This window comes from Lates calcarifer, unplaced genomic scaffold (genome assembly GCF_001640805.2).
Source record: "Lates calcarifer isolate ASB-BC8 unplaced genomic scaffold, TLL_Latcal_v3 _unitig_5776_quiver_344, whole genome shotgun sequence".
In the NCBI taxonomy this organism is placed as follows: Eukaryota; Metazoa; Chordata; class Actinopteri; family Centropomidae; genus Lates; species Lates calcarifer.
The window spans coordinates 648,128-663,751 of record NW_026117718.1 but is presented as its reverse complement, the minus strand read 5'-3'; the positions used below and the strand labels follow the sequence as shown (position 1 = coordinate 663,751).

The following is a 15,624-nucleotide window of genomic DNA, read 5'->3' as shown; positions in this document are numbered from 1 at the left end:
CTGAGAAAATAGAGGAAAGAAACTGACATGGTGTGCGTTACTGTGTGGAGGTCATAGGGGTTTAAGTTATGTAACGATGTAATAACCACACAAGCAATCTGCTGGGTCTGCCTGCCTCATCTGTCTGTGTGAGGACTAATCTGTGTGTCTGACTCTGGAGCGGTCTGTTTCCGAGTGAATGTGTCAATAATAATTAGCAGTGGTGATCAAAGCCTGAGTTTGTTTCAGAGAGCATATCAGGCGTTCTAAAATCTTTTATGTCAACAAACAAAAGTAAAGAAAAATTGTCAGATGCTGGTTCTTTCTTACTGAAATGACAAGAATGTAGCTCTTGCAAATTCTTGCTGTGAGCGTTTCTCTATCACACTCTCTTTTTGTAATTCAAGCTAATTCCTCCTTGAACAAGCTCATTCAAACTGTTCCTGCATTTGCTTCATTGTAGAAATCATCCTCCTCCTTGCTTCCTTCACACACAACCTGTGTGAGGCACTGTTCTCATGGGGAACACTCTGCTATGTGACCCTTGAAGAGTGGAGAATCCCAACAATAAACAAGTGCTTATGAGAATAATTATTATGCATTTTCTGATTGCCTACCATTGTCAGCAGACAGTATGTTTATCCAGCCCAGCATTGTGATTGTGCTTCCATAGCTACAATACTCTAGCAGATCTCCTGATTTATGTACACATCTGAAAAGATAACATGTCATTCGTACACTGTGTGAGCATTTTGCTGTGACACCTTGTTAGCAAAACAACACATTAGCCAGCATATGCCAGCTTTTGGCCTGTATCATGCATTTTTGACCGGCAGGTGAAAACATCACTGGCCAAAACGTCTGGTGGAAAATTTACCAAATTAATAGTCTGTTGACTTGCATATTAACATTTAGCATGACTCAGACATGTCTAAGCAGATATCTGTGGGAGTTAAGTCATGCTGACTATTTTAAATAAATAACATTTGTTGGCTCATAACATTTGTGCTTCATTGTTGTCTAAATGTGGACTGTTATATGGCTGTTTAAAACATATGTCCAGTAGTTGTTCTATATGGCCGGAATTCCTCAATATGAACGGATTGAAGCATAATCTCTGCACACTACCTAACTCTCCATGCACTTCTACCTCAGTTTATAGCATCTACACGGGGGCGGGAGTCTAGGGTAGAATGGCTCCATTGGCCACACATATTGGCAAGTAGAGCGTGAATGCAGAGCACATGGAAATAAACCATGTATCGCAGTTCAGGCAGTCTTCGCGATATGCATATATTGCGATAACAATACATTTTCTACATGTTGTGCAGCCCTAGCCAAAATGCTTGCTTACTTTCAGGGTTCATACCTGCACCACTCTATATGTCATCATCTATTATGTTTGTAGGACCAGTGGTTAGTCAGTTACATTTGTCACTCAAATTAAAGTATCAATTCACGGAGCTACAATTCCCATTAACAGCAGTGACAGAAGAGCACTGCTAGAGAGCAACATGAAGATTTGGTATTTCAGTGCGAGTGTGTGTGTGTGTGTGTGTGTGTGTGTGAAAAGTAATCATTTGTTTTCAATGTGCTGATTTCAATGTAAAGAAATTCAAGTTACAATAAAACCACAACCAGTATTCATGGATTCTTGAGGCTTACAACTTAATTTACCATTTGCATGTGCGTGTGTCTGTGTCTGTACTAGATTTTAATATTGTTGCTATGACAATAGCAGAGGGGCAAACAAGTAAAAAAAAAAAAAAAACTGGAGAGGGGGTTACCAGTTAAAAACTGTATGTTGAAGTCTTTGAATTCTTATCTCCCATGCATGTGCCAGATGGCGCTGTGCACTCTGCTATTACATAATCAAAACAGTGAATCACATTTCTTCACATACACTCACAGCCACTGTCAGGCACACACACAACAAACATGACAAACAGGCACACAATCCAAAATGAAATTCCATCAATGTCAAACATTTATGAAGCAAATCCTTCAGTCAGGCACAGATACAAAAACATTCAGCTCCAATACACTAAAAATAGGATTTCACTGCCAGAGATAAATGTATATGTATAACATGAACATGTCTAATGTCTATACAGACCACTGTCTTTTGAGGTGTGTATGATGGTGTGTGTGTGTGTGTGTGTGCGCGCGTGTCTGAGGAAGAGAGAAAGAGAGAGAGAGAGAGAGAGAGAGAGAGAGTGAAAGAAACAGTATGACATACAAAAACACCACAGCAACCACACTACCACCACACCAAAGCATGTGTGTATGTGTGTGTGATGACAGACACACAGAATAGACAGACTCCTGATGTGTTCACTGATAATGACACACACACACAACAGACCATTCTATTTTAGTTGGCTTAGCTAGTGTCATTTTCTAGTATCTGATACTGTGTTTGGGACCGGTTTCACTACAAGAAAACTAGTAAGTCAGTTACTCTTTCTACATAAACACATTCACATCTCAAGAAGAGACACAAATTTCACACATGAAGGAATCATACTGTGTATATATTGTGTATAGATGATCTGGACCTGCTTAGTGTTTGATGATTGTTACCAGCTGTGACAGAGGGGCTGGTATTGTTTTTACCTTGTGAGTCTGTCTGTGTCATCGTCGCAAAATGTGGTCCTGGAGACACCTACTGTAACTACTACAGAGTACTAGTACTGTCTGCCTGTCTGCCTGCCTTTGTCAAGATAGTGTCACAACTGTGCAGGATACAGTCTTGAATCTTTACAGATGTGTAGTTGAGATCAAAATAAAGGCACTGTTTGACAGTGGATGTGGTCAGAACCATGAGTATTGTGTTCTGTAATAAAGTAACTATTTAGAATTCATAGCTCAGAACATGTTGTTGTAGTTTCCTTCTGCTTTAGTTCCTAGCTGCAATAAAGCAAATACACAGTTCTTGGGTTTTTGCAAATGTTCCTACAGTGGAAAGGAAAAAAGTGATATCCTTTGGAAGCTCAACAGACACAGCCCAACACTTAGCAGAACAACCAGTAGACACTATGTGACTATAAGAGTCTAAAAATCAGAATGTACTCAGAAATGTACTAAAATTTCTGTGAGACAGGCTCAACAAAACTGATGGAGACCATGACAAAGCTGGTAACTGTGGCAGTGCTGCCACTCAGTAACCACCTATTTCCAAGAACACAGAGACAAACACATGTAACACCACAAAGTTAGGATGAAGAATGATCCTGAGGCTTTGTATTTAGACAAAGAACATTCAATGCCTTGTGGTAAAAAAACTATGGTGACAGTTTAATGTCACTGACAGCTTAGTCATAAGGCTAATGTTCCTATTACTGTGTCCAGCCTATAAATAGAATACAAAGGTCTCACCAGAGCAGGCCACTGTATGTGTTTGGCCTTGGTTGCCTGCAGCAGACCTCCTGCTCCTGCACCTGCTCCTGCTCCTCCTCCTCCTGCTGCTCCCTCCTTCCTCTTGGCCCAGACCAGCTGGTGCTCCAGTAGAAACAGCTGGAAATCCTCATAGACCTTGACCCACTCTCTCTTCTCCCACTCCTGATCATCAAACTCCACATATACCTGCAAACCACACAGAAAAATACAATTCAATAATGACATCACAAACGCAACCAAAGACATTTGGTTTCGATTGGGACTACAGTGCAGGTTGACCTAGGGCTGGGTGATATAGCCAAAAATGTTATCAGGATGAAAAATTCATATTGGGTAATAATGATAATTATCATGGTAAACGTCAAATCATTACATCTTTCAAGTTATTTGCGGTTTTAAACTACTTGTTATAGTTAGAACATGGCATTACTAAAGAGTGGGACATTTCACAAATCTGAGGTAGACAATAAAATCTAACCTATTGCATATTCCTGCAACATGATTGGCAGTATGCAATTAATTTCTATGCATGTTAGCTTGGCAGGGAAATTACATCGAACATTTATCAACCATTTGCTATGGTTGATAAATGTGGAGGAAAATTAAAATTGTGATTACAGTTGTTTTATCATCCAGCCCCAGGCTGACCGAGCACTCTTCGAACACCAAAACCCACATTAAACCAGTGCGCAGCTGAGGATAGAAAAGAAAGGACATGAAGGAGAGGGACCAGGAGAAGACTTTGACTTGGAGGACAAGGCAGTGAAGAACAAACACACATCAAAAGTTCTCATCAAAGACAAATAACGAGTTTAGTTTCCCTCTAGATACAAACAGCTATTTATAAAAACATAATATTCATATTCAGCCCTAAAATGTACACAGAGCAGCCCTTTAAGCAATCACTCAGGGTCTACCAGCACTCCATCCCACCCCACAACCAGGAACACCTTGTGATTCATGTGACTAATTCAGCCTAACCAAACCAAAAAATTCAACAAAACACTTTTGTCCTTGGTCTGCATTGAGTACAAGGGCCACAGTGTGTCCAACCCCTCAGAGAAACACAAGCCATTCTTCCAACAGACAGCAGACAGTAAAAATAACAGACTCTGATGGAGAAGCGGAAGAAGAAAAAGTAAGGAGTTTGAGTAGATGAGGAAGGAAGAAAATAAGGAGTAGGAGTAAGGGCTAAAGGAGAGGAAAGAGAAGAGGGGGTCAAAGGCTGCATCTGTCCTCATTCACCCTCCCTTCCCCTCGTCTCAACCACAACACACTAGTGTAATCAACTGAGCAATCGCTCTAAGTCAGCAGAGACATCAGTCAGTCCACTTTTATTTACTTCTGCTGCAGTCTATCCCTCTGTTATTACTTATCTGTTCATTAACACCTGCACCATTCCTTCATGTTTCTATCTCACTCTGCACCTCCATGGGCTATTGATGTTTCTTTATTTTAGTTCGATCATGAGCAGTCATTTCAAAACACTGCTCCTTGCAACTTCTTCAGATTCTCACATGCTCTAGCATCCTCTATCCATTCTTATTTGTCCAATTCATTCTAGACAACAAAGGTTAACCTCTACCTGTCATGGTCTAAGTATACATTTAAGTTCAGCTCAGCATCATTAGTGCACTTCAGTTAACACCTTATTCTTTCAGTGTAATGCCATTTAGGAACACAACTAGCAATTATTTTCATTACCAATTCAGTAATTATGTACTTCAACTATTTTTTGATCAATTAATAAACTGTTTACATTGTCAATTACAAATAATCACCATAATGTTCCAGTCTGAGGTGACGTTTCAGGCTGGCTTTTGGACTGTTGGTCAGACAAACCAAGCAGAGATATTCAATTTTAATCATTCAATTTTCATCACTGTTTTGATTTTAATAACCTATAGGCCACATATGCTACTACAGTTAAATTATGACTGTGAATCCTCTTCATCATTATTGTTATAATATTAAAGGATGATTCCAGTATATTTCAACCTGGTGCATCCATGAGTCTTGATAACACATTCATCATTTCCATTGTAGAGATGCACAGAAACAAGGACTCAGACAAAAAAAGTAAATATCAGGACCTCCTACAACTTTTCCAAATAAATGTGATTTTTAAATGAATCATTTCAAACACACACCAGCCAACGTGATGTATCTCTGACTTTCTGTCAGGCACAAGACAGATGATGACAGGGAGAGTGAGACATTCCTGCTCAACCTGTTGTGTCAGTACGTTTGTGTGTCTGTCTTAGGCTACTTTAGGGGACACATTTCAGACTAAGGACCAGTTGTCCAACTGCATGGGGACAGCTATGTCCCCAGTTTAGGGTAAGTCACCAGGAAATTAGTATAACACCCCAAAAGTGTGTTTGTCTTGGTTTCTGCTACCTGCTTTAGCACAGTAGGGATGTGCACAAATAATCGCTTAGTCTAAAAAGTAGGCATAGAATCAACTAATTTTTATTTGACTGACTTTTATTTGGTTGGGGGTGGGAGGAGATTTACGTTTTACTTCATAGAGATATGGAACTACTGTTTATGGTTCTGTTTCTGCCTGAGTGTGCATCTTCTCTGTGGTGCAAGCAAAACACTGGAACAGACGTCTGCAATAAGAAGAAGTGAAGCAGGCTGTTAAACGAGCTGCTGCTAATGTTAGCTCAGGTTGTTGTTAGATGCTTAGCTTGATTTTAGGTTAGCACTGAATAACACTGAATAAAGCTGTTTCATATAAAAAAAACAAAACAATATTTCTCCGTGACACACAGGACGTTTAGAGCGGCTGTTTGCTCAGCTTGTTTCTCTGTTTACTTAAGATCCAGATGTCTGATGACAAAAATCCTTCATCTGGTCTAAGATTATAGTTATAATGTTATAAAAAGTGACGGTAATGTGACTTGAAACATCAAGAAAGTAGTTTGCTGAAAATGTTTTAATGTCTGGCCATCCAGAACCGCTAGTGAAAAACACAGATTTGTTGTACCTAAACGCTCATGTGAAAGAAAACGACAGGAACATAACTGCTTTGGTGACTTAAATTATTTCAGACGATATGTTTCCTCTTAGCGCTGTCGGAGGGGTGTAACTGTCAAAGGCTCATGGAAGCTGAATACACCGTGACTTCACGGAAGACCATTACCAGCCAGATTGAGAAAAAGTACAATGAGGCAGCAACAGCTCTAAAAAAGAACTTGACAGAAGCCAACAAAGTAGCAAGAACAACCGCTGCATGGACAGCAGAGTTTTATGGCACTGTCACCTGCCGTTACATGGACGGTGACCAGAACATTTCTGGTCCTGTGCTTCAGACTCGCAGCACAGATGAGACACACTACTGGAACATCAGTGCAGAACATCACTGCTAGTTTGAGGTGTGTTGATGATGAGTGGAGCTTGGGAGGTAAAGTTAGTGCATCTGTACACTACACTGCAAAAAACATGACCTGACATGACAACATATTGTTTTGGTTTGGGTGGAGGACACGTCTTAACGATGATGCCATGACTAATCGACTTAAATTGGCTTAATTACTCGACTTAAAAAAGTAATCAAAATGCCCATCCCTAGTGCTGAGTATCACTTATTCATCTGCATATAGAGTATGAACATATGAACATATACGGTACACACACAGGATAAGGGATCCAATAAGAAATGAAGAACAGACAGATTCTGTCCAGATGCAAGCTGTTTATTTGTACTGATTACTCTCAGCAAGCATATTAATAACTCTGACACGTCTAGAGCAGGACGATGCTGTATTCTGTCTACACAAAGAAATGCACACAAACAGAACACTGAGTATTCAGTAGAGAGAAACATACAAATGCTAGGAAAGTGGAAAACTGTGTCTGGTGAGTCTGTTTCCACAGTAACTGGATGCAGTGAGCACTGCAGTGAGCAGTGGCCATGGACAGACATACAGACAGACACACACAGAGAGAGAGAGAGAGACAGAGAGAGAGCTCTGAATCAGTGGGCTCCCATCAGCCACAGTGAGCAGAATAAGAGACAAAGAGAGAGAACAAAGAAGAGCAGATGCCATACTTACAGCACTGTAGAGCATCTGATTTTATCAATATCAGCTCTCACTAGCACTATAGGCTGTGTCTCTCTCTCCACTTTAGGTATGCTGATAGCAGTAAATATGGACACTGACACAGACACAAGAATGAAGCTGACCAGACCTAGGCCATCCATTACAACCCTGCTCTACACTGTGCAGATAGTGTGAGTTTGAGTATGTGTGTCTGGATGATTCAGGAGATCAGAGCTAGAAAAGAGCCCCAGAAAAACTTGTTTTTTGGGGGGCCAGAATCTGTAGCAGTGCACTTGGGTTCATCATCATGTAACCACTTGTTGTTCAGCAGTATGTCAGCAACATACCTCCCTGTAATAGCTGCTTTTAAGGATGGCTTTTACAGCATTGACAGGACAATTTCACAGCTTATGAAATGTCACAAGAACAACATGAGACAGAGTCATCTTAACATACATACATACTTTACATATACTATATACATTTTTATATGTATAATTAGCTTATTTTCCACTGGTGCCAAATAGAAAATTTACATTTGACTCAAAAGGGACACACCGTTTCTCCAGTAAATAATACTATCATACTGCCCACCCATACAATGTGGGCCACTACAGAACTGTTGTGGTATGTTATTACTTTAAATGCATTTCTGTTACTCCTCTCGTATGATCCAGTCTGATATTATGCCTCAAACAACAATAATAAAATACACAAAATGAAGAAATATGTACCACATTTTATTTTTATTTTATTTCTATTCAGCCTTTTTTTGTATATCACAATTCACAGAAAATTACAAAGCAGGAAACCCAGCCAGGGTATTCTAAGCATCCTCTGATCCATACAGTGGAAGCTCAAGTGGCTGATGATAATATTTTATGATTATTTGAACTTTATATTCACAGTGGGTGGGGGGTACTAAAGGTTTTCATTTAGTCTCTTAATTAATCCTAGGTGTGTTTTGGGCATAAAACGCAGTAAACCAGTCAGAATTCAATCTCCCACTCTCTTTAAAAGCCAATGCTTGCACCTTAGTGGATTGCTCTTATAATGGCAGATTTGCCAGCTTCTTCTGCCTGCTGATCTCTCCTCACCCAGCTTACCTTTCCTCACCCAGCCGATCTCTCCTCACCCACTACAGTGACGGTCTGAAACTAGCAGAGGCTCTTGTGTCGCACTTGGTGCCAATTTGTGCCGAGTGTAAGATAGAGCCCTTTGTGTGTGAAGTTGATAAAAAGCCAAAGACAGAGAGGATTGAGAGGACATTAGTCGAGATGGCGCCGTGGATGGCGATCTGGAAGCCTGCTAGCTGTAGCGCAGAGTCTGGTATCAGTCCACACAGTCAACCTTCACCCACCATCATCCTGTGTGATTCCCCAGTCAGAGCTGTGGAGTCCTTCCGCTTCCTTCAGGACCTCAAGTGGGAGCTAAACATCAGCTCCCTGATCGAGAAGGCCCAACAGAGGATATACTTCCTGCGGCAGCTGAAGAAGTTCAGCCTGCAACCACCCCACCCCGCCACCCCACAGTCTCAAACTGGTTTCATGAACGTGACAGTGAGTTCCCTGAACTTCAGTGACCAGATCTGAATCCAGTAGAACACCTTTGGCATGTGCTGCAGTCATGTCAACATGAGGCAGAATCTCAAACGTCTTATGGAATCCATGCCATGAAGAACTGAGGGTGTTTCAGAGCAACGGGAGGCACTACTTAGTATTAGTATGGTGTTCCTAATAAAGAGCTTGGTGAGTGTAGATTTAAAGTGTCTTTGTGATTGTTTTTGCATAATCACGAACACTGTATGACTGTATATGTTTATGTGTGTTTAGCAGTACACAGTATTTAATCTGCCCCTCACTAACAGCTGCAGAGATGCTTTCTGGCTGGCTGCACTGGAGGCCACCAACGGCCAATGACAACAAGGCGTGAAAGCAAACAACCAATGCAGAGAGAGCAGTGCTATCTGCCTTTTAAATAGAACACCACAAATCTGGGGAAGACATATACTAACACAAAGAGTAGAATTCAAATGAGAACAGAACACAATGTTGGATCAATCAGTTCAGAACCCTTACTTTCATTCTACAGCAGTGGAGTTGTTTTCAAGCAGCTACATGACCCTCTTCCTTTCCTCTCTGTCACTCTCCCTCTGTCTGTCTTTTAGCCCTAGACGTGCCCTGCTGTAAATCATGTCCAGTCTCACACACATGCACACACACTGTAAGCTCTATCCTGTTCTCCAAAAACTCTAATCTGATTTATTGAGCTTGACTGCACAGAGACCATGTAGGCTAGCTAGGCTAAAAAGACTTCTTTATCCCCTTTACCACACAGCCCACAACCTCTGACACCCACAGCCTTGCACACATAGAACACATAGTCCAAAGTGCATGCACATACACAAAATTACAAGAAGTTAAGGTATTTGATTCCAGATCTTCCCACCACGATATTCAGCAACAGAAACACACCCACCCCTGCTGAAGGAAATGTTACATCAGACCCGATGTTGCCACAAACAAGCCTAGTCTTTTTGTGACCTGTTGTGCATTTGTCATTAAAGGGATACTTGTACTCTAGGAAGTGTCTCATTACAGATAATGACTAGAATGTATTGCTGGCAGCTGGCAGCTAGTAGCATCATTGATAAGTTTGGTTATCAAATACTCACTGAACTTCTACACTGACTGTACGAAAGAATGTATGATACACTGAGGATTTCTATTTTTTTAATATCTAAAAAATATCTCTCCACAAAATGTAACACTGAAAGCCTACAAAATCCTCATAAGTTGAATGAACACCACTCTCAACATGGGGCTGTTGTGTTTGAATGCATTAAATTTAGCTAGGTGTATTTAATGTACTGGAAACTGTGTGTATGTCTCAATTTTTTGGGGTTGAAGAAATCTGACTTCAGTGCATTTCCCAATTTCTGAAAACAATTCTGGTTTTATTTAAATGATAAATAAGATAACTGAATGATAACACTATACTAAAAGCATGACAGTGTACTTTAGAGACATGAGTTTTAGCATATGTCACAGTTAAGTGATAGGGTTGGAGGTAGAGAGGGATGACTGTTCCTGCTGTAACTTTAATGAGTTAGTGTTCTGCGCCCTACTTTATGGAAATGAAATACCAAATCACTCAAGTGCCCTTTAGCTTGTCTAGCCAGCTAGCCAATATTAACTGTAGGTAATGGCTGAAGGGCAGCTTCAAGTGGCTTCAGAAAATATTCAGACCCCTTTGCCTTTTTTGCACATTTGTTTGTGTTGTAGATGTACAGTTGTGTTCAAAATGATAGCAGTCCAACATGACTAACCAGATCAATCACTGTTTTTAGTTGAAATTATATTATTACATGGCAAATAATTTACCAGTAGGTGTAGTAGAGTCAGAGAAACCAACAGACCCAACATTCATAATATGCATGCTCCTGAGTCTGTGTAATTGAATAATTAGTTGAAAGGGGCGTGTTCAAAATAATAGCAGTGTGGAGTTCAATCAGTGAGGTCATTCATTATGTGAAAAAACAGGTGTCATTCAGGTGGCCCTTATTTAAGGATGCACATGTTGTACATGAAATTCTCTCTGAAAACCTGAGAAAGATGGGTCGTTCCAGACATTGTTCAGAGGAACAGCGTGCTTTAATTAAAACGTTGATTGGAGAGGGGAAAACATATAAAGAAGTGCGGAAGATGATAGGCTTCTCAGCTAAAATGATCTCCAATGCTTTAAAATGGAAAGCAAAACCAGAGAGACGTAGAAGAAAACGGAAGACTACCATTCGAATGGATCCAACAATAGCCAGAATGGCAAAGACTCGGCCAATGATCAGCTCCAGGGAGATCAAAGACGGTCTGAAGTTACCTGTTAGTACTGTGACAATTAGAAGACGCTTGTGTGAGGCTATCGGCAAGAAGCCCCTGCAAAGTCCCACTGTTAAAAAAAAAGACATGTGCTGAAGAGGATACAATTTGCCAAAGAACATATCGACTGGCCTAAAGAGAAATGGAGAAACATTTTGTGGACTGATGAAAGTAAGATTGTTCTTTTTGGGTCCAAGGGCAGCAGACAGTTTCTCAGACAACACCCAAACACTGAATTCAAGCCAGAGTACACTCTGAAGACCGTGAAGCATGGTGGTGCAAGCATCATGATATGGGGCTGTTTCTCTTACTATGGTGTCGGGCCTATTTATCGCATACCAGGGATCATGGATCAATTTGCTTACATCAAAATACTTGAAGAGGTCATGCTGCCTTAAGCTGAAGAGGAAATGCCCTTGAAATGGGTGTTTCGAACAAGACAACGACCCTAAACACACCAGTAAGCGAGCAGCATCTTGGTTCCAGACCAACAAAATTAAGGTTATGGAGTGGCCAGCCCAATCCCTGACTAATCAATAGAAAATTGGTGACATCAAAATGCGTTCTGAGCAAACAAGAAATGCAGAGAATTGGAAGTGTCAATCATCCTGCAGATACCTGTTACAGTGCAGAGTTGGTCGACTTCATGCGGCACAGATGTGAAGCAGTTCTCAAACAGTGGTTATACAACTAAATATTAGTTTAGTGATTCACAGGAATGCTAAATCTTAACGTTTTTTTCAGTTTATTGAGTAAATGTTTGAGTTTGTAACGAAAAATGCAGACACTGCTATTTTTTTGAACAACCCAATATCATATTTTCCTTCATTTTCTGTAAAGTAATTAAAATATTAACATTTAACATAACATTTTTCTTTATGTTTTGATGTAACATATAATGTGCAGTGTTCCCAATGAATGGAAATAAAAAATATTGTAAGGATTTTGAGCTTTACTCACGTTTTAAAAAAACACTGCTATTATTGTGAACATAACTGTATGTTATCTATCTCTGCAGAGGACTGTGGAGGACAAGTGGGTTATTGGTCACCTCCCTGATCAAGGCCCCTCTTACCCAGAATCAGAATCAGAATCAGACTTTATTGCCAAGTAAGTTTGATGGACCACAACTTCCTGCCAGAAGGGAGTGTCTTGAAAAGATTATGACCAGGATGAGAGGGATCGGCCATGATCTTTCCTGCCCACCTCAGGGTCCTGAAGTGTACAGGTCCTGGAGAGAAGGCAGGTTACAGCTGATCACCTTCTCAGCAGACTGGATGACACGCTGCAGTCTGCCTCTGTCCTTGGCAGTAGCAGCAGTGTACCAGATGGTGATGGAGGAGGTGAGGATGGACTCAATGATGGAGGTGTAGAAGTGCACCATCATTGTCTTTGGCAGATTGAACTTCTTCAGCTGCCGCAGGAAGTACATCCTCTGATGGGCTTTCTTGATCAGGGAGCTGATGTTTAACTCCCACTTGAGGTCCTGGGTGATGATGGTCCCCAGGAAGCGGAAGGACTCCATAGTTCTGAATGGGGAGTCACACAGGATGATGGGGGAGGGTGAAGCTAAACTAAACTATATCCACTGTCTTCACAGTGTTGAGCTCCAGTGTTGGGGGCGGCTGTGGCTTAGGAGGTAGAGCAGTCGTCCACCAATCAGAAGGTCGGTGGTTCGATTCCCGGCTCCTCCAGTCTGCATGCGAAGTATCCTTGGGCAAGATACTGAACCCCAAATTGCCTCCGATGTGTGTGTGTTTCACATCGGTGTGTGAATGTGTGTGAATGTGTTTAGAAAGCACATTAAATATATAGAATATGTGCTGTATGAATGTGTGTGAATGGGGTGAATGTGATCTGTAGTGTAAAGCGCTTTGAGTGGTCGAAAAGACTAGAAAAGCGCTATATACAGTACAGTCCATTTACCATGTTGTTTTCACCACACCACGTAACCAGCAGGTTAATCTTCCCCCTGTAGACAGACTCATCCCCACCAGAGATGAGCCCAACGAGGGTGGTGTCGTCAGCAAACTTCAGGAGTTTGACAGACTGGTGACTGGAGGTGCAGCTGCTGGTATACAGGGAGAAGAGTTAGAGGGGAGAGAACACAGAAGCTAGGACGAGCCCTGATGGTCCCTAACTTCTTCAATTTCACAATGATTGAAGCAACTGTGCTCACCACATTGAGGTCTACAGAGAGTTCTTTGGACTTGTGAGAGAGCTGGAAAGTTCATTTATTTATTTTGATGTTGTTATGTATTTTATTTTTATTTAAGATCCTGCTAACCTCTCTCTCTTTGAGGTCGACTTCCAGGGGGGCGTGTGTTCATGGAGTGCACACATGAGCATGCAACCACAGGACTGCAGACAATGTTAATCACCTTGTTAGGCTGAACCAAGTGTCAGGGAGGAGAGAGGGGAATGGGTATAGGGGGTTTTGTTTAGTTTGGCTTTAGTTTGTTTCTCCTCAGTTTATTATGTACTTTCTTTTTCCTGTGTCAGCCAGTAGTCAAGTGTATAAGGTATAGAGTGATGACAGTATTTTAAATTGTAAATATGTGTGGTAGAAGCTATTGTGGTAATGTTAGGGTATCCTTTACTGGTAGAATGGTAGGGGTGGAGACTATAGGGACAAGGAGGGGGTCAGGTTGGGGCTCGCTTGCCAGAATCTGCAGCACCGGTTTTTTCCCTCTGTGACCCAGGAGTTTACTGTTTTGGGGTTTTCTCATCATTAAAACCTTACAGGACTTCATGATTTGGTTTTTGTCCTGACCTGGAGTGTGAACTGTGGGACCATCCATCCATGGGTGTGTGCCTTTCTAAACTATATTCAATCAACTAAATTTGCCACAGGCTGACTCCAGTGAAGTTCTAAACATCTCAAGGATAACGAAAGCAAACGCAAAGCACCTAACCACCATTTGGAGTGCCATCACAAGGGATTTTGCTAAACTTTCTAAAAACATTATTAGTGTAGACTAATGGGGAAAATTGATAAATTTATCCGCTTACAATTAAATCTACAACAGAACAAAGTGAGTCTGAAGCTACTGCATATAACAACAGCCTGAAGCAAACACTGATGTATAGATTTCTAAATATAATACAGATCTCACACAGGACTACATTGCATACAAGCAAACTGTTGTATCCATAACAGGAAATATGACAATTATCACACTTTGTATTCCAGGGGGTTTTATTTCTGCCACAAACTGGAACAGAGGATGTAACTGTCAGCTGGCTATCAGTTAGCTTATATGATGCCATAAGCACTTCAGCGTTCCATGAGTGGCATATGAGGTGTAGTACGATAAAACAAAACAGAACCATCACAATGCTTTTATTTAGAAACAAGGGAGGGTGAGGTGGAACGACAAAGAGAGAAAATGACAAAACAGCTGAGATAAAGACAGCAGAAAAGCTAGAAAATGGGATGTGTGAAATCATCAAGAGCACAGATCTGCAGGTCCTGAAAAAAGACAATTAGAGAAAAAGGAAAAGAATGTATAGGAGTATGGTATGAATGGCTAATGGGGAGCCTGAGTAATTAGGTATTATATAATTTTGAAAAAAGATAAACACAGAAACAGCAGGTAGGGATAAGAATGACAAAGTAAAAAGGGAAGGGGAGAAAAGAGAGGCAGAAAAACATTGGTCTTGGTTTAAAAAAATACAGGATGAAAATGGAGTGACTTTAAGTGAGCAGCTTGTAAAAAAAAGACACAATAGGAAAGGAAAATACAAGACAAAAGGACGCAAATAAAACTATGGCAACATTTTTTTTTTCCAGTCATGCATGTAATGAATGAAAGAGCAATAAAACAGGGTGATGAAACAATGGCACAGGGTAGAAAACAGACAAAGCAAGGCAAGGTGAGAAGATGACGATGATGAAGAGGTAAGCAGTGACAGCAGAAAATGAAGCATTAAGGAGAAGACGTGATTAAGAGGAGGATGGAAGAGGGAACAAAAGGAAAGAATGGAAGGACTGTGAAAGTGAAAAAACAGAAGGAACGGAACAACAAAAAAGATAGAAATGAAGATGAGAGCACCACGGAGAAGACGATGTCAAACACAACTAAGGGCAAAAAGGATTAGAACAGAAAAAGGAGGATGATTAAGATAAACATAAAAAGAGGAGAGTCGAGCTGCCTAGAAACTGTGACTAGCCTACCATAATGGCAACCAGGTTGACAACACTGTAACCACGGCACATCGTCCCTGACAACAGACCAAATGATGCTGCTGCTGCTTTCTACTGCTCAAGAATATCAATCAGTGGGAGAGAGAGAGAGAGAGAGAGAGAGAGAGAGAGACAG

The 15,624-nt window shown here is 40.9% G+C and overlaps 1 protein-coding gene across 1 annotated transcript in view; it reads right to left on the bottom strand.

The window, feature by feature from the left end:
- Positions 1–15,624, bottom strand: part of jmjd1cb (jumonji domain containing 1Cb) — a 132,075-nt gene that overhangs the window by 74,843 nt on the left and 41,608 nt on the right. Inside the window, 1 exon segment of the mRNA XM_018666487.2 lies at positions 3,358–3,564. Within this exon segment, the coding sequence (XP_018522003.2) occupies positions 3,358–3,564 (207 nt within the window).